The sequence below is a fragment of the Dendropsophus ebraccatus genome, chromosome 1 (genome assembly GCF_027789765.1).
Source record: "Dendropsophus ebraccatus isolate aDenEbr1 chromosome 1, aDenEbr1.pat, whole genome shotgun sequence".
NCBI lineage: Eukaryota > Metazoa > Chordata > Amphibia > Anura > Hylidae > Dendropsophus > Dendropsophus ebraccatus.
Genome location: NC_091454.1, coordinates 43,967,851 through 43,990,865, shown reverse-complemented (window position 1 = coordinate 43,990,865; position 23,015 = coordinate 43,967,851). Strand labels below are relative to the sequence as shown.

At 42.4% G+C, this 23,015-nt stretch overlaps 1 protein-coding gene across 3 annotated transcripts in view; it reads left to right on the top strand.

Annotated features, from left to right (window-relative positions):
* Positions 1-22,550, top strand: part of SEC24A (SEC24 homolog A, COPII coat complex component) — a 128,314-nt gene extending 105,764 nt beyond the window's left edge. For 2 of the 3 annotated variants that reach the window (XM_069969956.1, XM_069969946.1), the window contains 2 exons: positions 174-277; positions 12,414-14,612. In XM_069969956.1, coding sequence (XP_069826057.1) covers positions 174-277; positions 12,414-12,528 — 219 coding nt within the window. In that variant the 3' untranslated portion in view covers positions 12,529-14,612. Of the gene's footprint in view, positions 1-173; positions 278-12,413; positions 14,613-18,398; positions 21,049-21,651 lie in introns of those variants that run through there. The other variant, XR_011363146.1, reaches the window with a different exon arrangement.
* The last annotated feature ends 465 nt before the right edge of the window (positions 22,551-23,015 follow it).

Sequence of the window (23,015 nt, the reverse complement as noted above, 5' to 3'; positions counted from 1 at the left end):
TCAGAAGCATATTAGCTTTCATGGTTTAAGTTTCTTATGTAGATGATAAGTGGGTTTTAGAATAATGTCCATAGCACAGCATTGCTCTTAAACTGTCATTGAAAATTTTAATTATGTGGATGGGGCTGAAACATTAATTGTAATGTAATGTCTTCAATTTAATTCTGAAACAGACACAGCTTCCTGAACTGGATACAGCTGAATCCGCTAGACTGATAGCTTTTATTACTTGGCTTCGGGAGCAAAGACCTTTCTTCCCGACATTACATATAATTCGGTAAGTGATGAGTACACTGCATTATATTCATGGCTTGTGAGTGACTGGATCCTTGCACTGTCTGGTAATCAGAGTCCTCTTAGTAATATCGTAAGCTGACAATACACATTAGATTGCTGTTGGCTTGTATAGCAGGCAGCTATCTTTCTCAATATCCCCATGCACATGTTTTCATTTTTTATTGGGCAGAATAGGGGGTTATACCCCTTGAGAACATAAGGATCGTGTGCTTATATCCAACATAAGTTATGTCCTTTTCTATAACATCTTTCATCAAGGTAGAGTTAAGAGGTCTTGAGGTTACAAACCCACTTGCCGGATCTGCAGCGAGTCTCCTTGCTGCGTTTTTGCAGGGAGACTCGCTGCAGATCCCGGCCCTATACTTTCAATAGCAGAGAAACTCGCAGCAGAGATGTACATCCCTGCTGCGATTTTGTCTGCAGCCCGCCCCATTAACCCCCCGGCCGCCGGACATTATACATTACCCGGTCCCCGTTCCTGCTTGCTTCGGGGCTCCCGGTGTCTTCACGGCCCGCCCGGCCAATCAGTGCGCTGCGGCGGGGCAGCGCACTGATTGGCCGGGCGGAACGTGCCGGGAGCCACTGAAGCAAGCAGGAGCCGGGATCAGGTAATGTATATCGCCCCCGGCCGCACGATCGCCCGCAGCCCCCGACCGCACGATCGCCCCCAGCCCCGCAGCCCCCGGCCGCACGATCGCCCGCAGCCCCCGGCCGCACGATCGCCCGCAGCCCCCGGCCGCACGATCGCCCCCAGCCCCCGGCCGCACGATCGCCCCCAGCCCCCGGCCGCACGATCGCCTGCAGCCCCGCAGCCCCCGGCCGCATGATCTCCCGCAGCCCCAAGCTGCAGGCGATCGTGCGGCCGGGGGCTGCGGGGCGATCGTGCGGCCGGGGGCTGGGGGCGATCGTGCGGCCGGGGGCTGGGGGCGATCATGCGGTCGGGGGCTGCAGGGCTGGGGGCGATCGTGGGGCTGGGGGCGATATACATTACCTGATCCCGGCTCCTGATTGCTTCAGCGGCTCCCGGCACGTTACGCCCGGCCAACCAGTGCGCTGCCCCGCCGCAGCGCACTGATTGGCCGGGCAGGCCGTGAAGACACCGGGAGCCCCGAAGCAAGCTGGAACGGGGACCGGGTAATGTATAATGTCCGGCGGCCGGGGGGTTAATGGGGCGGGTTGCAGACAAAATCGCAGCAGGGATGTACATCCCTGCTGCGAGTTTCTCTGCTATTGAAAGTATAGGGCCGGGATCTGCAGCGAGTCTCCCTGCAAAAACGCAGCAAGGAGACTCGCTGCAGATCCGGCAAGTGGGTTTGTAACCTAATAGTATTTTACATTAGTATTTATAAACCAAAGGCAGCTACTCTAAGGGCTCTGTTACACGACCTGATATAGAGGAGAAAGCGATCACCGACCTGTCAGGTTAGTGCTCACTTCCTCCTTGTTCCTCGCTCGCTGTCTGTGCCATTACACACGCAGACATTGAGCAAGGAGCTGCAGGGGGGACTGCACAGAACATGCTGAGAGAAAATGTTCTCCGATCCACCCATACAAATAAATGTTTGGAAGATCGCTAGGAGAGTTAATCACTACTCACCACCTGTAAAGGCGGACTCTGTTTGCTGGTTGTGGGATCTGAGCCTGGTTCACACTTAAATGCAATGGTTTGGGGTGCGCACTCTAAGAAAGAGAGTCACTAGGTACAGTCCAACACACAATAGAAATGAGTGGCACTCACCGATCTCCAGTTGCAAAGGCTTTAATAAGGTGCCAGGGACCCAGGTGGCTCTTACAGGGACCCAGGTGGCTCTTACAGGGACCCAGGTGGCTCTTACAGGGACCCAGGTGGCTCTTACAGGGACCCAGGTGGCTCTTACAGGGACCCAGGTGGCTCTTACAGGGACCCAGGTGGCTCTTACAGGGACCCAGGTGGCTCTTACAGGGACCCAGGTGGCTCTTACAGGGACCCAGGTGGCTCTTACAGGGACCCAGGTGGCTCTTACAGGGACCCAGGTGGCTCTTACAGGGACCCAGGTGGCTCTTACAGGGAGCCCGTCCCTTTTAAGAGCGACTTGGAGCCCGTCCCTTTTAAGAGCGACTTGGAGCCCGTCCCTTTTAAGAGCGACTTGGAGCCCGTCCCTTTTAAGAGCGACTTGGAGCCCGTCCCTTTTAAGAGCGACTTGGAGCCCGTCCCTTTTAAGAGCGACTTGGAGCCCGTCCCTTTTAAGAGCGACTTGGAGCCCGTCCCTTTTAAGAGCGACTTGGAGCCCGTCCCTTTTAAGAGCGACTTGGAGCCCGTCCCTTTTAAGAGCGACTTGGAGCCCGTCCCTTTTAAGAGCGACTTGGAGCCCGTCCCTTTTAAGAGCGACTTGGAGCCCGTCCCTTTTAAGAGCGACTTGGAGCCCGTCCCTTTTAAGAGCGACTTGGAGCCCGTCCCTTTTAAGAGCGACTTGGAGCCCGTCCCTTTTAAGAGCGACTTGGAGCCCGTCCCTTTTAAGAGCGACTTGGAGCCCGTCCCTTTTAAGAGCGACTTGGAGCCCGTCCCTTTTAAGAGCGACTTGGAGCCCGTCCCTTTTAAGAGCGACTTGGAGCCCGTCCCTTTTAAGAGCGACTTGGAGCCCGTCCCTTTTAAGAGCGACTTAGCTACTTATAATGGCAAAGATCATTGCTCGGTTACCATGACAATCTTACTCATGTCAATGAGACAAAATCGTTAAGGACCTTCCATCTTCTACATCTTCTATTGCCCAATAGTGGACATGTGACTGTGGATGTTGAGACATTGCCTGACAAGACCTTAGAGTTCCTATTGGCTGCTATACTTCAGCTATTTGCATGTCTGCTGTGATTGGCTGTCAGCGGTTAGAGTGTGGCCATTATTTTCTATGGGAAATTAGGGGTCTTTAAACGTAAATTTCTTAAAAATGACAAATCCGATCGAAATGAAAAATAGATAGCACACCTGTCACCGCAAAGCAGTTCAGGCTGTATTAATCGCAGAAAAATAGCTGGAAGAAACTGAAACGGAAGAAGAATATGGATTAAAAGCACTATAATTACATTGCAGGGAGGGGAGAGAAGAAGCTAGTACATCTGACAGCGACAGCCGGTTTCACGCCTGTACGGCGCTTCGTCTGGCTGCGTCGTCACATCAGTCCTCCCATGTCTTGTATAAATAGCAATCAAATACGTGCATACAAAGTGACATGGAAAGACAATAAATTTAAAAACAATGTAAAAACCGTAACCTATAAGATATTAATTTCATTTCCATCTTTTAGGCCTAAGGGACCAAGAGCATTAAAATATGAGATGAGGTAGGCTTCTCTCTGTAAGAGCTTCTTATGCCTATCCCCTCCTTCTCTGAGTGGGTAAACCCGCTCTAGTCTGGCGAACTCTAGTACTTCACGATCGTAGTTATGCACTGCCCTTATATGCTCAATCAGTTTGGTAGATCCTTTACCTGTTACTATTGAATGGCAATGTTTGTGGAACAATGTGAACAGCTTCCTAATTGTTTTCTCTATGTAATACATGCCACAAGGGCATGTTATTACATATACAACAAAGTCACTTTTACAGGGGATAAGTTGCTTGATGTACAAAGATTTTCCAACTATATTTAAGTGCTCCGTAGCCAGATATTTTTCACAATATGCACACTGATGGCATTTTTTATTTCCTTTTGGAAGCTGTTTAGTGAACCAATTCTCTCTATCTGTTGCTCTCTTACGATCGGCACTATTTAATTTGTTCCCTATTGTAACATTTTTCTTATAGGCAATTAGGGGTTTAGCTCTAGCAGCATCTTTTAAAAGTTCATCGCCCTCTAGAAGAAACCAGTTTTTATGCAGAATGTCTCTTATTTTACTATTCATGGGTGAATTTTTAAACGCAAAGTTAAATCTCTCGTTTTGTTTTTTTGTTTGTTTATTTTTATTAACAATGTATCCCTTTGTTTCTTTTCTGCTTTTACTTCTGCTTTCTCTAGTGTTTTAATTGGGTATTCTCTGGCTTTTAGTCTTTCAATTAGTTCTCCGGATTGTGTGCCATATAGTTGGCTTTAAGGTATGGCCTCTTTTACTGTGTTGGGATGTGAGCTGTTAAAATGTAGCATAGTGTTACTAGATGTAAAGACTGTCATCACTACTTCTCCATCTTCTATCAAGACCAACACATCTAAGAACGATGTTCACCATATACCCCTGTAAAAAAACATATACATTTCATTAGTTGTATTTTAGTGGTGCAGAATTTTTTTTAAGTTCTCTTTGTCGCTATTCCAAACTATAAAGACGTCATCCATGGATCTCATACGTCTTTATAAATGCAGTAGACAGAAGAAAAAAGTACCTGGGTAGGTATCCTGGCGCTGCCAAAAAATCCTTCACAACGAGTAGAGTATAAAACATAAAATGGCTGATTTATTGGATAAAATCAGTAAAAATGTACATAAAATAAGCAATTACGCGTTTCGGGAGTTGCATCTTCCTTCATCAGATTGCATGTATGCTATGTGCCAAACAGCTTGTTTATATGAGCTGAAAAAAGGCGCCAATCCCGCCTAGGGGGGCGGGGCTAAGCAATAGTAAACAGTGAACAATAGTAAGATAATGCATCAAAGGTGGACCAAAAGAGTGTGGTTTACACTACACAGCATGAGTGGTTAAACATGTATTCATTCATCAACAGGCGGGAAGAGGGGGTTTGAAACATAAATAAATAAATAAATAAATGAATGAATGTTTATAGCAGTAACAGTGTAATTAAGTCCTGAGCAGCTGCCAGCTCATGCTGGCCAATGGAGAGAGTGAGTGTTCCGTAGTATCCTAGTAACAGGAGGCGAGCCCTGAGTGGTGTGCTCAGAGGTCTGGTCACATGATATGGAGAGGCCAGTGGAGAACAAGCAGAGGGATGTAGCAGAGCTGATTCAGAGTAGTGGAGAGGAGTGGGTAAGAAAATGGTCTGACAGTGAATAATTGAAGTTTCTGTCAGCAAAAATAATGGGAGGAGAAAGAGGAGGATAGACAGTATGAGGAGGACGACAAAATATGGTGTAGATGGGACACTGGAAATAAGAAAAAAAAAAGGGAGGGGGGAGTGGCTATGAGTGAACTCAATAGAGGCTATAGCTGAGCTGATTCAATGTAGCATAGAGGAGTGGGTGAGCAACTGGACAGGGGTAAAATGGAAGGAATGGAAGTCTTTATAAATGGGCAAAACAGATTGGTTATGGAAAAACATATCTTTTTCTTTGAAAAAGATTGGCATATGAACATGCTACTGGCGTGCCCATACCTTTTAATATGAGGACACCTGGTATCAGCAATTAGTTGGCACAGCGATGGGCACGCCAGTAGCAAAAAGAACTTTGAAAAATTTCTGCACCACTTAAATACAACTAATGAAATGAATGTTTTTTACAGGGGTATATGGTGAACATTGGCTTGAGTTCTTAGATGTGTTGGTCTCGATAGAAGATGGAGAAGTAGTGACGACAGGCTTCAGAAAGGCAACATCTAGTAACTCTATACTACATTTTAACAGCTCACATCCCAACACAGTAAAAGAGGCCATACCTTACAGCCAACTATTGCGATTAAAAAGAATTAATAATAAACCTGAGCTATATGGCACACAATCCGGAGAACTAGTTGAAAGACTAAAAGCCAGAGAATACCCAATTTAAACACTAGAGAAAGCAGTAGTAAAAGGAGAAAAGAAACAAAGGGATACATTTTTTGTTAATAAAAATAAACAACAAAAAAACATAAACAAGAGATTTAACTTTGTGTTTGAAAATTCACCCATGAATAGTAAAATAAGAGACATTCTGCATAAAAACTGGTTTCTTCTAGAGAGCGATGAACTTTTAAAAGATGCTGCTAGAGCTAAACCCCTAATTGCCTATAAGAAAAATGTTACAATAGGAAACAAATTAAATAGTGCCGATCGTAAGAGAGCAACAGATAGAGAGAATTGGTTCACTAAACTGCTTCCAAAAGGAAATAAAAAATGCCATCAGTGTGCATATTGTGAAAAATATCTGGCTACGGAGCACTTAAATATAGTTGGAAAATCTTGGTACGTCAAGCAACTTATCACCTGTAAAAGTGACTTCATTGTATATGTAATAACATGCCCTAGTGGCATGTATTGCATAGAGAAAACAATTAGGAAGCTGTTCACACTGTTCCACAAACATCGCCATTCAATAGTAACAGGTAAAGGATCTACCAAACTGATTGAGCATATAAGGGCAGTGCATAATGACGATCGTGAAGTACTTAAGTTCACGGGACTAGCCACTCAGAGAAGGAGGGGATAGGCATGAGAAGCTCTTACAGAGAGAAGCCTACCTTATCTCATATTTCATGCTCTTGGTCCCTTAGGTCTAAAAGATAGAAGTGAAATGAATATCTTCGTATAGGTTACGGTTTTTACTTTGTTTTTAAATGTATTGTCTTTCCATGTCACTTTGTAAGCACGTATTTGATTGCTATTTATACAAGACATGGGAGGACTGACGTTATGACGCAGCCAGACGAAGCCCTGTACAGGCGTGAAATGGGCAGTCGCTGTCAGATGTACTAGCTTCTTCTCTCCCCTCCCTGCAATGTAATTCAGTTTAAAGCACCTTATTAAAGCCTTTGAAACTAGAGACCGGCGAGTGCCACTCATTCATATTTCTACTGTGTGTTGGAAAATGTTTGGATTAGCTGAAAGTTCTTAAGCCTCTGGCAGTGGCTTGTCTTTTTTAATACAGAAAGGGTTAGGCAGTTTAAATCCAATAAGCCAAATTCTTTTCTTAGTTATTAGGCCTCTGTACACGTTAGAGGGTTGGTCCTAAAAATTGTGGGTTTGGCTACGTTTTTACTAATGGGGACTCTGTGTGTAAGATGGCCAACATGTGACCATGCCCCGCTCCCCAGTATCCACCACTGAGCCTGTACATGCCTATGGTGGACACTGGGGGAGGGGCATGGTCACCTGCTCCTCCATGTCGGCCATATTATGGACAGACTCCCCACAGAGCAGGGCAGCACAGCCTGAAGGAGGGGAGTCTGATTTTAGCTCTATGAGGTACACAGGGAGCTGCTGTCAGTATAGGCTATGAGTACACTTACTAATACTGTACACTGTGTAATTTTACTATAAAGTAAAACTTAAAACTCCCCTTGAAACTTGCCACCGTGCGGTCGTAAAATGCCTGGGCAGGGGGTGGTTAGTTTTTAAAGGGGGATCTCTACATACCGACCTAATAGAATGAAATATGGTATGTGACTTAAAAAAAAGCAGGTGAGCTCCAGGTACTGCCGGCACCTGCGGAGCCACCATTACGATCTCATGAATAGTATTTAGAGCACTATTTATTAAATCTCCAGTGCCCGACATCACAGCCTAATTGTTGAGCATTTTCCTCCTAGGCCCAAAGAATAGTAAAATGCAATCATTACCTGTGATAACAGATTTCTATTGCAATTAAGCGCACAACTGAAAAGCTATCTCTTCTGTATGACCACTACATCGATACACTGTGCTTGAACAATTAATGCAGTGTTCATTGCTAATATAGGTCAATACTGACATCTAGTGTCCAACTGTGAACATTGCACACTGTATTTGTTATTGAAGAATAGCAACTGCTGTCACAATTAATGGATTGTATGACCTGCTATTCAAACAGACTGAAACACTGAAATACACATTACTTGGTTAATAGTGTGCCCAGTTTTAATTTCACTTTGCTCGCACTTTATTACGATATACCTATTAAAAGTTATGTTTTAAATGTATTGGTCTTCATAGTCAATTGGAAATTTTGTGTGAATGCATGTTTTTACCAGCACTAGATTTTGGCGGTCAGATCAAGAATTCAGGAGTTGATGTCTTTGAGGTCAGCATCCCTATGGGAACCCTTTTAGATAAGGGATTCTAAAGTTAATTATAGCTTGCATTCCAAAAGTAGAATGAGCCCACTTACATTCTAGAAGTCAAATCTTCTTGCTGTGTTATAGGTGTTTTTAGAGACCATCTGGTTCTTTTATTCATCTCCTGCTGGCTAGTTCTAGTGAATCTAGAGTAGTGATGTCACGATACCAGAATTTTGAGTTCGATACCGATACTAACTTTTTTATTTCGATACTCAATACCAGTTCGATACTTAGTAAAGTATAAAAAAACAAAACAAAATACAGTGGTAGAAATATAATACCCCTGCACTATTACAGTGATACCAATTTCTGGACTATTTTTATTTTATTGTGTTAAAAATAAAGTTAGTGATATCTGTCTAAGACAGCTCTGCTGCATCAGCTATCACTAAGACAGCTCTGCTACATCCGATATCACTAAGACAGCTCTGCTGCATCAGCTATCACGAAGACAGCTCTGCTGCATCAGCTATCACGAAGACAGCTCTGCTGCATCAGCTATCACTAAGACAGCTCTGCTACATCCGATATCACTAAGACAGCTCTGCTGCATCAGCTATCACGAAGACAGCTCTGCTGCATCAGCTATCACGAAGACAGCTCTGCTACATCAGCTATCACTAAGACAGCTCTGCTACATCCGATATCACTAAGACAGCTCTGCTACATCAGCTATCACTAAGACAGCTCTGCTGCATCAGCTATCACTAAGACAGCTCTGCTGCATCAGCTATCACTAAGACAGCTCTGCTACATCCGATATCACTAAGACAGCTCTGCTACATCAGCTATCACTAAGACAGCTCTGCTGCATCAGCTATCACTAAGACAGCTCTGCTGCATCAGCTATCACTAAGACAGCTCTGCTACATCCGATATCACTAAGACAGCTCTGCTGCATCAGCTATCACGAAGACAGCTCTGCTGCATCAGCTATCACGAAGACAGCTCTGCTGCATCAGCTATCACGAAGACAGCTCTGCTGCATCAGCTATCACGAAGACAGCTCTGCTACATCAGCTATCACTAAGACAGCTCTGCTACATCCGATATCACTAAGACAGCTCTGCTACATCAGCTATCACTAAGACAGCTCTGCTGCATCAGCTATCACTAAGACAGCTCTGCTGCATCAGCTATCACTAAGACAGCTCTGCTACATCAGCTATCACTAAGACAGCTCTGCTACATCAGCTATCACTAAGACAGCTCTGCTACATCCGATATCACTAAGACAGCTCTGCTACATCCGATATCACTAAGACAGCTCTGCTACATCAGCTATCACTAAGACAGCTCTGCTGCATCAGCTATCACTAAGACAGCTCTGCTGCATCAGCTATCACTAAGACAGCTCTGCTGCATCAGCTATCACTAAGACAGCTCTGCTACATCAGCTATCACTAAGACAGCTCTGCTACATCCGATATCACTAAGACAGCTCTGCTACATCCGATATCACTAAGACAGCTCTGCTACATCCGATATCATTAAGACAGCTCTGCTACATCCGATATCACTAAGACAGCTCTGCTACATCAGCTATCACTAAGACAGCTCTGCTACATCAGCTATCACTAAGACAGCTCTGCTACATCAGCTATCACTAAGACAGCTCTGCTACATCCGATATCACTAAGACAGCTCTGCTACATCCGATATCACTAAGACAGCTCTGCTACATCAGCTATCACTAAGACAGCTCTGCTACATCAGCTATCACTAAGACAGCTCTGCTACATCAGCTATCACTAAGACAGCTCTGCTACATCAGCTATCACTAAGACAGCTCTGCTACATCAGCTATCACTAAGACAGCTTTGCTACATCAGCTATCACTAAGACAGCTTTGCTACATCAGATAACACTAAGACAGCTCTGCTGCATCAGATAACACTAAGACAGCTTTGCTGCATCAGATAACACTAAGACAGCTCTGCTGCACCACCCATCACTAAGACAGCTCTGCTGCACCAGTTACCAAGATTGCGGAGGAAGAGAAGAGGAGGTTACACAGGATCCCACACACTACAGCCGATCTTATCTGCTCCTCTCAGCCCCGGCCACGTCCCCCACCTGCCAGCCGGCTGGATCCTCACATGTGCTGCACTTCCCCCGGCCTCCTCTCCCGGATCTCACAGACCCCCGCTCTCCCTCTTCATCCTCCCCACCTCCAGCCTTCTCCGTCCTCCTCTCTCCGTGACCTCCCGCTCTCCCTCTCCAGCCGCTCTCTTCTGTGCAGCTCCGGCTCCTCTCCCGGATATCCCGCTCTCCCTCTCCTCCGTCCTCTCTCCCGGACCTCCCGCTCTCCCTCCAGCCTTCTCCTCCGTCCTCCTCTCCCGCTCTCCCTCTCCAGCCGCTCTCCTCCGTGCAGCTCCGGCTCCTCTGCATAAATCATCTCTCTGATAACAGAGTCTGGCGGAGCCGGACTCTGTTATCAGAGAGACACCAGCAGCGGGGGTCTGTTACACACAGTAGCCGACCCCCGCTGTATATGGAGCGGGCTCAGGAGGGGTCAGATGCCGCTGTCAGTGTGACAGCGGCATCTATATACTTAAATAGCCGGCACTAGCAATAGCTAAGTGCCGGCTATTTGAAATTGGCGCCAATGGGAGAGCAGAGGAGGAGACTGCAGGGGGCAGGGGGAGGCACATAGAGAACACGGCCGGCGCTCAGCTAGCCGCCCACCGTGTTCTCAGCTTAACTTAAAGTTTCGATACCAGGAAATCCTGGTATCGAACCGTTTTTTTTGCCCGAAATATCGATAGTAGTATCGATATTTCGGTGCATCGTGCATCCCTAATCTAGAGAAAGGAATCTCTTGGAAAATTTCTTTTAGGTTGTGGGACCTGTGCAAAGTTTCCTCCAGGGGTTTTGTGGCAGGGGGGCCAGTCTTGGGGCTCAAGGCAGTCATGTTGGCCCTATCTCTGTCATTGTGTGCTATCTAGGGCAATATCAGGGTGTTTTCAGCTCCATGGTAGTAGCCTGTTAAAATCATCAAGGAAGAGTTTCTCCCAGCAAACTGTTATGTTGGCAGAATACTTTCCTGTATTTGTCATGGTGGCGATTAAATGGCTTATATGGGATTAGAAAAAAAAAAACTGTCACTTTTTGCAAAAACAGCACTTCCCCCATCCCCAGCTTGTGTGTGATATTGCAGATCAGTTCTATTAAAGTGAATGGGTCATTTTTCTGAAAACAATAAATATCAATGGTTCAAGTGATTTTAAAAACTCTGTAATAGGTTTTATTAAGCAAAAGAGTTTCCCAGCTCCCCTCCTCACTTAAGAGAGGAGGGGTCGAAAGGAGGGAGTTGCGCAGGGAGGACTGAAAACACAATTTACATCCTGCAATCTTATCTCCCCAAGCTGCTACATAAGAACTGACCTTTCTGACCTGTAAATCCAGCGTTTTATGTGCCCAGACAGTGAGTAAATAGCTGGTATGTGTGCCTTTTCTTCCTGCTCACTCCTCTGCCTAGACCCCTCCCCTCTCCATAGGTTATAATGGACTCAGCAGAACCAGTCTTCACTCTGAAGTCGGATTTTCCTGATAATGCACAGATAAGAAGTGAGGGGGGGGGGGCGCATCGGGAAAGAAAAAGCCTTTTGTGAACAGAAAGAGGCTTTTTTGCCTAATAAAACCTATTACAAAGTTTCTTAAAATCGCTTGTACTATTGATTTCTGCAAAAAAAAAAACAAAAAAAAAAAAACATGACAGTTATACTTTATACATACAAATATAAATACATATAAATATATAAATATAATATATATAATAAATATAAAACATATATATACACCACCAGGGTACTAGATTCTAATGCAACCAAGGGCAGCATTTCCCATGAATTTGTTTGTCCTTTCCATGTCTGATTTGGTTTCCTTCCACACTCAAATTTATATAATTTGTTCCCTTCTATATGAACTGGCCATCATGGTTGATGGGTATATTAAATTGTGAGCCCCATTGGAGACTAAGACCTGTGTGGGTTATGTCAGTCCTGTTGGTGATTTAAATAAGCAAAAGCAGATACGAATAATTTAGAACAGGTTGCTATTGGTGTGAATAATGATGCAGTATAAAAATGATAAAGATATAGTTCTTGTCCAGGAATATCACTGAAAGCTCTGGTGGTGTGTGTGATTTTGTTAATTCTTGTTTTTTTTCCCCCCCAAAAGAGATGAGAGTCCTCTAAAGTCTACTTTCCTTCAGAACTTGATTGAAGACCGAACAGAGTCAGCCTTATCATACTACGAATTCCTACTCCATCTCCAGCAACAAGTGAACAAGTAAAATGTGAACTTTTGCACAAAGCAACTGTGCATGAGAAGTGTATTCCAACAGTATCACGTACAAAAGCTACATCTGCATTACTAAGGCTCAGACCTCATGAAAGTGAGATGTGCATACACTGTGATTTCAGCAAAAATAACCTAGTTGACCATAGATGGATACAGATATGTGTAAGCACACCAGCTATTTTCAATGGTGAATTTGGAAAACTAAGAATTCAGACATGCCTTTTGTTCCTGGTGTCTACCAGAACTACAAAAAATCTGTTCATTGCATTCAGATTGGTGGTTGTAGCCCTTGTGCAGAAGTTCATATTGGCACCAAAAGGTTTCTGCAATAATCAGGAAATGAAAAGACATTTAAGGAATTAAGGTCAGATCTTACTAGAGAAACAGATTTTATTTTTGCTATTTTTTTTTTTGTTTAATTGCTTTATTTTATTTTTTTGCTGCTAGATCTTGCAATTTAACTGAAATACAAGTTGCTGCTATGACAGAAACTGCTTTGTACTCACATGTATATGTGTAAATGTTTCCAGAAATTGGCAGAACTTTACCTGTGTAGAAGATAATGTATTTACAGCAGGCCATAAAGTGGTGTTTGTCTGCAGTCTTTATTCATTTTCCTTGCTGTGATTATTATGGCTTAAATCATACAGGGATTGAAATGTAGTTATCTTAAACATCTTAAAACAAAAAATTTTTTTTACAATTTTCAACCCCCAATGAATTCAAACCAACCCAACACTTAGTGCGATGTTACCTGTCTTTTGGCTTTCCCTCTGGCTTGAAAGGAAGCAATGAGGTTGTGTCGTACAAAGCATGGCACAATTTGCAAACAATCTTGGCAAAGGATTTTAGGAGGGTCCTAAGAGGTTGCATTTAAAGGGAAAGGTTTTAGGTTCCATGGAAATACCACCAAGGCAGCCTTTGAATCGGGTTCTACTTGATATATGCTGTGAATATTACATGGTTATTTGACAGAGAAGCCATTTTGTATTTTAGCAATAGTTTGCATCTAAGTTTTGAAGAGTAGACAACAACCGGGAGAGGGTGCATATGGTTATTAAACAATGGCCAAACTTGGAGCTAATGAACAATATATATGCAAGTTGTCTTCCTCCTCTAGGACCAAAGTAGGTAATTCTTGTGCATTCTGTGTAATGCCATTGGTTGTCATGGTAGTCAAAACATTGTGCAGAACTTAAAAATGCATATATATGTGAGATGTGTTTAAAGCATAAATTTGCTTAATGAAAACGTACAAAATAATCCACGTATTTAGTACATTGAGGTGAACAGCCTATATGTGCTTTAACAAATGACATATAGGAATACATTTGAAATATTGAACCGCATATGCATTAGTATTTTCATGCTAATCACACTCACAATGAAATGTTCCCTCTTTTCAGCAACAGCACAAGTTCTAAAAATTATTAAGCTATGTTTTTTTTAATGATAGTTTATTAGGCTTCTATTTACAGGCACACACTAAGGAATACAGAGTAGAGATGAGCGAACCGGGTTCGGGTTCGAGTCGATCCGAACGTTTGGTATTTGATTAGCTGGGGCTGCTGAAGTTGGATAAAGCTCTAAGGTTGTCTGGAAAACATGGATACAGCCAATGACTATATCCATGATTTCCACATAGCCTTAGGGCTTTATCCAAGTTCAGCAGCCACCACTAATCAAATACCGAAAGTTCGGGTTCGGATCGACTCGAGCATGCTCGAGGTTCGCTCATCTCTAATACAGAGCCATTTTGCTGCTCTTACCTTGCCAATAGCCATTGTGTACCGTACTAAATATTGCAAAAACACAATGCTGGAAAATTAAAAGAAAAAGACACAATTGGTACAGCTTTGTCATTAGGGCAAAATTGTCAGAACAGACTAGACTACTTTGTTCAACAAGGGGTTGTTCTGCCTTTTTAAATTTTTTACTGATTTGGCACATCTTTCTATATTGGATAATTTATTGTAATGTGGAAAGATAGAACAAAGATGCGTGATAAAAAGATTGTTTTTCTTTGGTTTTTCTTTTTTTTCTGAATTTCATGTTAATAAAGCTTTTAAAGAACAAGTAACTTTTCTATTGTTTAGTGGGGTTCAAACACGGACACAGAGCTATTGTGAAGCCATTTTATATTGTCATTTTACCTTTTTAAAGTAAAAACGTTGTGGAAGAAGCTCTGTAGGATGGGACATGACAAACATTGCCCCAGCCTCACCTATATTTTCCCACATTTCTTTCTTTTTATTGCATGGTTTTTGAAAGATGAGAGTGGGCACATACAGAAAGTGATGTTAGCAGCTGTGCCCACCTCTCTACGTACTCTATGTTGATGCTTTCACTGATGTGTCTTATGCATTTAACATGGATAACAACTAAATGAACTTTTCTTTTTTCAAATAGAACGTTAATAAACTGTCTTCCAATAATTTATAGCAGCCAGATCAGAATGCACATTAAAAACACTGTAATGATGATTTATAAAATATGGTCATATGTATACATAAAGTACAAACTGTATGTGGACAGATTTAATTCACACGTTGTAAACCATTAATAAAATCTTAGAATATTAGAATTATTGATAGTTAATCTTTAAAGGAGAAGTCAGTCAAAAAAAATTATTAAAGTATTGTCCCCCAAAAGTTATATAAATCACGAATATACACTTATTACGGGAAATGCTTAAGTGTTTTTTCCCTGCACTTACTACTGCATAAAAGCTTCACTTTGTGGATAACATGGTGATATCACGACCCGACTCCCAGAGCTGTGGATGATAGGAGGGGGACACTGAGGGACACAGGGAACTGGAGGGACACTGAGCATCCCACTGCCATCATCCTCTCCAGCAGCCACAGCCCGCACAGCTCTGGGAGTCAGGTCGTGACATCACCATTTTATCCAGAAAGTGAAGCCTCGATGCAGTAGTAAGTGCAGGGAAAAAAACACTTAATACACTTTGTATAAAATAGAAAATAAGTCCAAGCACTCACCGGATGAAGTGATCTCTTTGTGCGTTTATTCAGACATCACAGGGAGGGAGCGGTGGTAGGGATGCGGGAGCGTGTAGCAGACAACTGTTTCGTGCCTCAGCGCTTTGTCAAAGCGCTGAGGCGCGAAACAGTTGTCTGCTACACGCTCCCGCACCCCTTCCACCGCTCTCTCCCTGTGATGTCTGAATAAACAAACAAAGAGATCACTTCATCCGGTGAGACTTATTTTCTATTTTATACACCGCACTGCCCTTGTCTCTGTTCGAGCACCGCGGCTACTTACCTGTGCAGTTTATTAGCCCTTTATCCGACTCCAGCGCACAGCTACTGATTGAGCAGTATTCAGACAGTGCCGACACCTGTATTTTTCTGAAACTTAATACACTTTATTTACCTCAATAAGTGTATTTTGGCAATTTGTATAACTTTTGGGGGGGCAATACAATACTTTTCGACAGACTTCTCCTTTAAGATAGACAACCAAACGCTGATCGGTAGAGTGACTGGTTACTGAAGCAGGAGCTGGGCTGCAGTAACCTGGCGCCACCACTGCTCATAGAACTCTACACAGCTTCTAGTCCCATTCACTACAGGCGTTGCAGCTCTCCCAAAAAGCTAATAGGCTATTCATTGCTGCTAGTTGGGGTGCCAACACTAAATACTCCCGCTGATCAGCTATAAATTGCCTATTCTTAGGAGCTATAAATTGCCTATTCTTAGGGTGTGTTTACACAGAGAGATTTATCTGACAGATTTTTTAAGCCAAAGCCAGGAACAGGTCATAAAGGAAAGACTGAGATTTCTCCTCTTCATATCCATTCCTGGCTTTGTCTTCAAATCTTTGGCAGATATCTGTCAGATAATCTTTCTTTGTAAATTGACCCTTATGGTGCATTTACACAGATTTATCTGACAGATTTTTTTTTAATCAAAGCCAGGAATGGATATGAAAAGAGGAGAAATCTCAGTCTTTCCTTTATGACTAGAGATGAGCGACCGGGTTCAGGTTCGAGTCCATCCGAACCCGTATGATCGGCATTTGATAAGCGGGGACTGCTGAAGTTGGATAAAGCTGTAAGGTTGTCTGGAAAACATGGATACAGACAATGACTATATCCATGTTTTCCACATAGCCTTAGGGCTTTATCCAAGTTCAAATGCCGAAAGTTCGGGTTCGGATGGACTCGAGCATGCTCGAGGTTTGCTCATCTCTATTTATGACCTGTTCTCTGTTTAAACGCACCATAAGGGTCCATTTACAAAGAAAGATTATCTGACACATATGTGCCAAAGATTTGAAGCCAAAGTTAGGAATAGCTTTGAAAAGAGGAGAAATCTCAGGCTTTCCTTTATGACCTGATCTCTGTTTATAGTCGGTTTCTGGCATTGGTTTCAAATCTTTGACAGATAATCTGTCAGATCGTTCTGTGTAAATGGACCCTGAAGATAGATCATCAATCATTTCAACCTGAAAAACTCCATAATAATTCTCCATGGTATAGTGGATAAAGGTTAGGTGGTGTGGGGTTAGATTGGTAGTGCTTGCCTTTTCACGTCCACTTAGACCTATATTGAGGATTTGCAGCTCCACTCATCATTTTCTACCTCTAAAAACTTTTCTAAAAACACTAAATCACACTAATTTTATGTGCCCACAGACTGCAAGTGTTCAGTTGGTAATGCTGGCCACACACATTAGGTAGCTTATGTCTCTAGGAACTAAGCATTGAAATCTAAGATGTCAGTAGTTTCTGGCAAGTCTGTAATCTATTGTGGCCAGCTTTAGGTCATTATTCTACACCATTTTTACAGAAGCTGTAGATGTTTCATGTTTGTGGATTTTTGTTTGGCCAGTAGAAAGGACTAGAACAGTGCTCAAACATATCTACTGGAGCCTCACCCAACAGACCAAGGCAATGCCTGGGCCTCACCAGACTGACCAAGAGGGTGCTTGGGCCTCACTATCTGTGGTGAAAGTCCATTTAAAAGCTGAAAATAATGCTAGGGCTACCTTTCAACCATCTCCCAAGCTCTATATACTAATAAAGCAAGTACAACATAAGTTAATAATGTTGCTAAAAAGGATATTTCTGCAAATGGCAAAAGGACTGTGCAGATCATAGTTACTTTTGTGAAAACTTGCTCCTTAGCTAGGCCTCACCAACAGCAAGGGGGCGCCTCACTGGTGAGGCCCATCTTACAATTTGAAGCACTGGACTAGAATCTTTGAATTCAAAGTGTCACTGTCGTTCAATTTTTTTTTTTTTTTTTTTGCAGAAATTAATAGTACAGACGGTTTTAAGAAACTTTGTAGTTGGGTTTATTAGACGAAAAATGCTTTTTATCATGAAAAACCAGTTTGAAGCTCTCACCCCGTCTTTATGGTTCTCTTATGGAGAGGGGAGGGGTTGAGGGAGATGAGGCACCAAAACAGGATAACAAAGAGTTAATTTACAGCTTCATCACTGGGCTATCTCCTCCCTCCCCTCTCCATAGGTTACACAGGGCTCGACTGATGTAAAAGAGTCGAGATTTCCTGATAATGAGCAGTGAATGACAGAGAGAGTAGGGGGGTCCTGGGGAAAGTCTTTTTGAATGCAGTTAATGGCATATTTGCCTTATAAACCCAATTACAAAGTTTCTTAAAATTGCCTGATTTCTGCAAAAAAAAAAAAAGTGACACTTTAAGTAAACTTTGGTATAATATATATTTCAGTGCTGTCAAGTACCATTGAATGCCGTAGAATGGGTAAGTTAGCAAATCATATGTTGTGCTAATTGGCATAAGCCTGGAATTGTACCTGCAGTTTTTGATGCCTTTTTTTTTTTTTTTTTTTTTTTTTTTTTTTGCTAAATCCAGGAGTGGACCAAACATTAAGAAAAATATGCTAGAAAGACTGCTTCTTTTTCTTCTGTATCTATTTATGTGTTTGACCCAAGAAGCTTCATCAAAATCCAGAAGACCGAATTTTCCTTTTACATCATAGTGGCAAGAAAAAAAATAAAGTTTTCTTGTAAAATATCCCTCCAATATTTTACCTCCATGAGTTTTTGCATTATAAAGTAGTATGAACACATTCTATGACACGGTACCTGTTGCTAGACCAAGTACTTTTAACAACTTGGACAACATTTCACTTTAGTAGTACAGTATATTTTAAAGAGGTATTTTGGTATATTTTTGTATATTATGCTAGGGCTGCTGTAAAATAAAAAAATGGATACTTGCCTACCCTCCTTCTCCGCTCATTTCAGTGGGTCCACTGCTCAACTCTTTTCTTTACTTCTAAGACTAATAGCCCTATTCCACGGAACGATTATCATTCATAAACTCGCTCCAACGACCGCTCGTTAACGATCACTAAACGATTTTTTTTTAGCGAACGATAACACATAATGTGAGCGATATATGTAGTGTAACGATTATTTTGCGGCCATTACATAGTCGTTTAAAACTTTGCCGGGGTGATCATGACCTTACGACACACCTACTTTTTTTTAAACCTTTTTACGAACAACTGAAAGATTTCAAATTTTACGAACCGATTAGCGAATTATCTTTCAAAGACCAACGACTTTTTTTCGACATGCTGAAAAACAATTTTGAACGACAGTATAACGATTTCGCCTTTTTCGTTCGCTCGTTTACACCAATTCAACGAAGCGATTATCGTTAACGAGCGGTCGTTGGAGCGAGTTTATGAACGATAATCGTTCCGTGGAATAGGGCTATTAGTCTGAGCTGGACCTGCCTGGTCAACCAATCACTGGCCACAAGAACGTCCTGTATTGGTCAGTGATAGGCTGAATAGGCATATAGTAAGTCAAGGGAGCACACGTCACCTTTGTGCGCACTAGTGCTGCTCTTAATGTGAGCAAAGTATAGGGGGCTGTCCATAAGGTATAATTAACAAAGGGAAACTTCAGGTAGAGGTAAAAAAAAAATAATATTAAACCTGCTGCAGATGCATATAGCATTGCTTACCTGTCTAACCCAGTTTTGAAACTACCAAAAATCCATTTGTTTTGGGGGTCTTCGTCCTGTATTTTGTGGCTGTACTTCTTGGTTGAGCAGTTGTACACAGTACTACATACAGTCAACTACCAGTGTGGCAGAACCGCACAGATATGGTAATACATTGTATAAACACCTCTGTATAATTTTTAATGTACTTTTTAATAGAAAACAAAATTTCCCTATCAGGAGTTCTTCTTTAACATAACTATAATGTTCAGTGTACAGTGTTTTGATGCCTGAGATTAGAGATGAGCGACTCTACAGTAGGAACGAAGCAAATCCTTATTTCCTATTAGGATTCTGCTCATCAGACTGCAGGGCTTTGAAGTCTGCTGGTACTCCCTGCCGCTCCCCAGCAGGTGCTGGGAAACTGTGAGAAGTTTCCCAGGACTGGATCCATCTTTTCCCAGCACCCGAGGAGGAGCGGCAGGGAGTGGAGCAGACTTCAAGGCCCCGCTGCCTGATGAGCAGAGCCCCAGTAGGAACAAAGTGCTTCGCTTGGTTCCTACTGTAGATTCGCTCATCTCTACCTGAGATGTCATCACATTCGCTTGATAAGTTTTAACATTGTGTAATATTTTTGAAATTGTGTGTTGTATGAGGCAACAAAATAGATGTACCAGACTTTTCCACACGTTGCCTTCATATGGAATTGCAGCTCAGTCTCATTAAAATGAATATGGCTGACAAATCTACTAAACATAGGCTATAAACAAGAGTCATGTTATTTCTGAGAGCTAGCTGCCATGTTTTCTTATCCCACACAACTTATTTAATTAAATCGGATTATATATGTTTAGGTCATCAATATCATTTAAAGTGAATCTTTTTGTAGAATAATATTGTTCCAACATAAGGGGTTGTCCGCTTGTTTTTTTTTTTTAATTCATAAGAGCTTAAACCAACATAAAATAGGGGAAAAGACCCTAATATTACATACCTATAAATTCCTTGCTGTTCTAATGGTAACACAGCAAAGACGTCTTGTGCCTTACATACAAACAGATATCACTAATGTTAGTGATTGCCTGCAGTGTCACATAGATGATGTATGTGATGCCATTGCTATAGGCCCTGACTAGCAAGACCTCAAACACACACATTAAATTGATGACCATAAGGAAACTGAATTGGAGTGAGAAAGTAAAAAAAAATTAACATCCTGTGTTTTGTGTATTGCTGTCTTTAATATTTTCTTTGGTATTTTTGAATGTCTATGGGATCAGTTTATATACCAGGTATCACATACACCCACAAGTACTGGTGAAAAACTGGATAGCCGTGTCTGTTTTATGATGCCTGTGTGCAGCTTTGACTCTTAGGGCTCGTTCCCACTGAGCAAAAGCAGCTGAATTTCTGCGCTGAATCAGCGCTGAAATTTCAGCCGTTAAAATAGGTGCAGAGCTAATTTCCATTGTGTTGAATGGAAATTCTGCTCTGCAGTTCACACAGTGGAATTTCCGCACTGAACTAATCCGCTTTCCGCCAGAAGGCTACGTTCACACAGAGCAAAAGGAGCGGATTACGCAAGGAAATATTTCCGCCTCAAATCAACTGACGCTGAATTCCGAGCAGAATATAAGCAGAATGCAAGCAGAATCCCTGCGTATTCTGCTAGGAAAGTGTTCAGCTCGTAATCGGCTCTTGACAAATTCAGCGCGGAATACTCGAGGAATCCGCGCTGAATCTGCATGCATTCAGCGCTGAAATTCAGCGAGTATTTGGTGAGTAAACTAGACTATACCAGAACATATACTAGAATCCTCCTCCCCCCCCTTTTCCCCATTTCCGCGCTGATTCAGCGAGTAATTTCCGCTTGTATTACGCTTGTATTCCGCGCTGAATCCGCGCTGAAACAGAAAATCAGAGCCCCATTGATTTGTATAGGCTTCCGCTAGCGGAAGAATGAACATGTTCATTCTTCTGGCGGAAAGCGGATTAGTTCAGTGCGGAAATTCCACTGTGTGAACTGCAGAGCAGAATTTCCATTCAACACAATGGAAATTAGCTCTGCACCTATTTTAACGGCTGAAATTTCAGCGCTGATTCAGCGCAGAAATTCAGCTGCTTTTGCTCAGTGGGAACGAGCCCGAAGAATGAACATGTTCATTCTTCCGCTAGCGGAAGCCCATACAAATCAATGGGGCTCTGATTTTCTGTTTCAGCGCGGATTCAGCGCGGAATACAAGCGTAATACAAGCGGAAATTACTCGCTGAATCAGCGCGGAAATGGGGAAAAGGGGGGGAGGAGGATTCTAGTATATATTCTGGTATAGTCTAGTTTACTCACCAAATACTCGCTGAATTTCAGCGCTGAATGCATGCGGATTCAGCGCGGATTCCTCGAGTATTCCGCGCTGAATTTGTCAAGAGCTGATTACGAGCTGAACACGTTCCTAGCAGAATACGCAGGGATTCTGCTTACATTCTGCTCGGAATTCAGCGTCAGTTGATTTCAGGCGGAAATATTTCCTTGCGTAATCCGCTCCTTTTGCTCTGTGTGAACGTAGCCTTAGCTGGCTTCTGACCACCAGTTTACCAAAATGTAAAATCATAGACCATGTAAAAATGTAATATTTATGCTGCCACAGGTAGCAGAAAATGCTGCCCTCTGTTGGCAGGGAAGGTTTTATAGTCATCATATCCTTTAAATGACAGACATTCGGTTGTAGAGGTTGAAAACTGAATAGTTTAACATGTGTATATAGCACTTGTTGTCCATTTCTAGTCTGAATTTTGTAAAGTAGTGTAATATTTGTAACAATAAAATTACGTCTGTAGGAGGAGAAAAATCTTTGAATTCCTAAGAATAGAGAACACTGCACCTCTTCTTAAAAGAAAATTCTTGAGACAAGTTTCTTGTCTTTATTTTTACAGTTTGTACTGTAAATGTTATTTCTGTAAAAAGTCATTTGTAGCACATGCAAATGATTATTTTATCTGTGCTAATTTATCAGACTTGGCAATTTAATAAAGATACTGGAAATATTGCAATCCTTTTAATGTCCTGTTTTGTTATCCTGAACGAATGCTGTTTGTATTACATTGTTTGAAATATTCTTTTCACTTAGGCAGCATACCTTGTTTCTTTCTGAACTTGTATAACAGTTAATGGATTATAAATGCTACATAAAAATGTAACTACCACCTAAAATATTGGTGGGTACCACTGCATTAGTGCAAAAAGCCAAGAGTGAAAGCATATTCGAACAAGTGGCTGCACTTCAAAAAATACTTTCCACTGCATCCTGCTTTATGACCGCACCATGGTTGGAGGTTGCTCCACTTGTCTCTGTAGGGAGAGGATGCAGAAAAGTTGAAAGCCCCTCCTTTAAGCACCTCCCCAGTATTTCCTGTCCCTACCAAGGGAAGATTGCAGAAGAATTCAATCACGTGGCTCCATTGGACGTGGTCTTAACGGGAAAAGTGTGAATTGATTGGGTTTATCTGGGCCTCCCT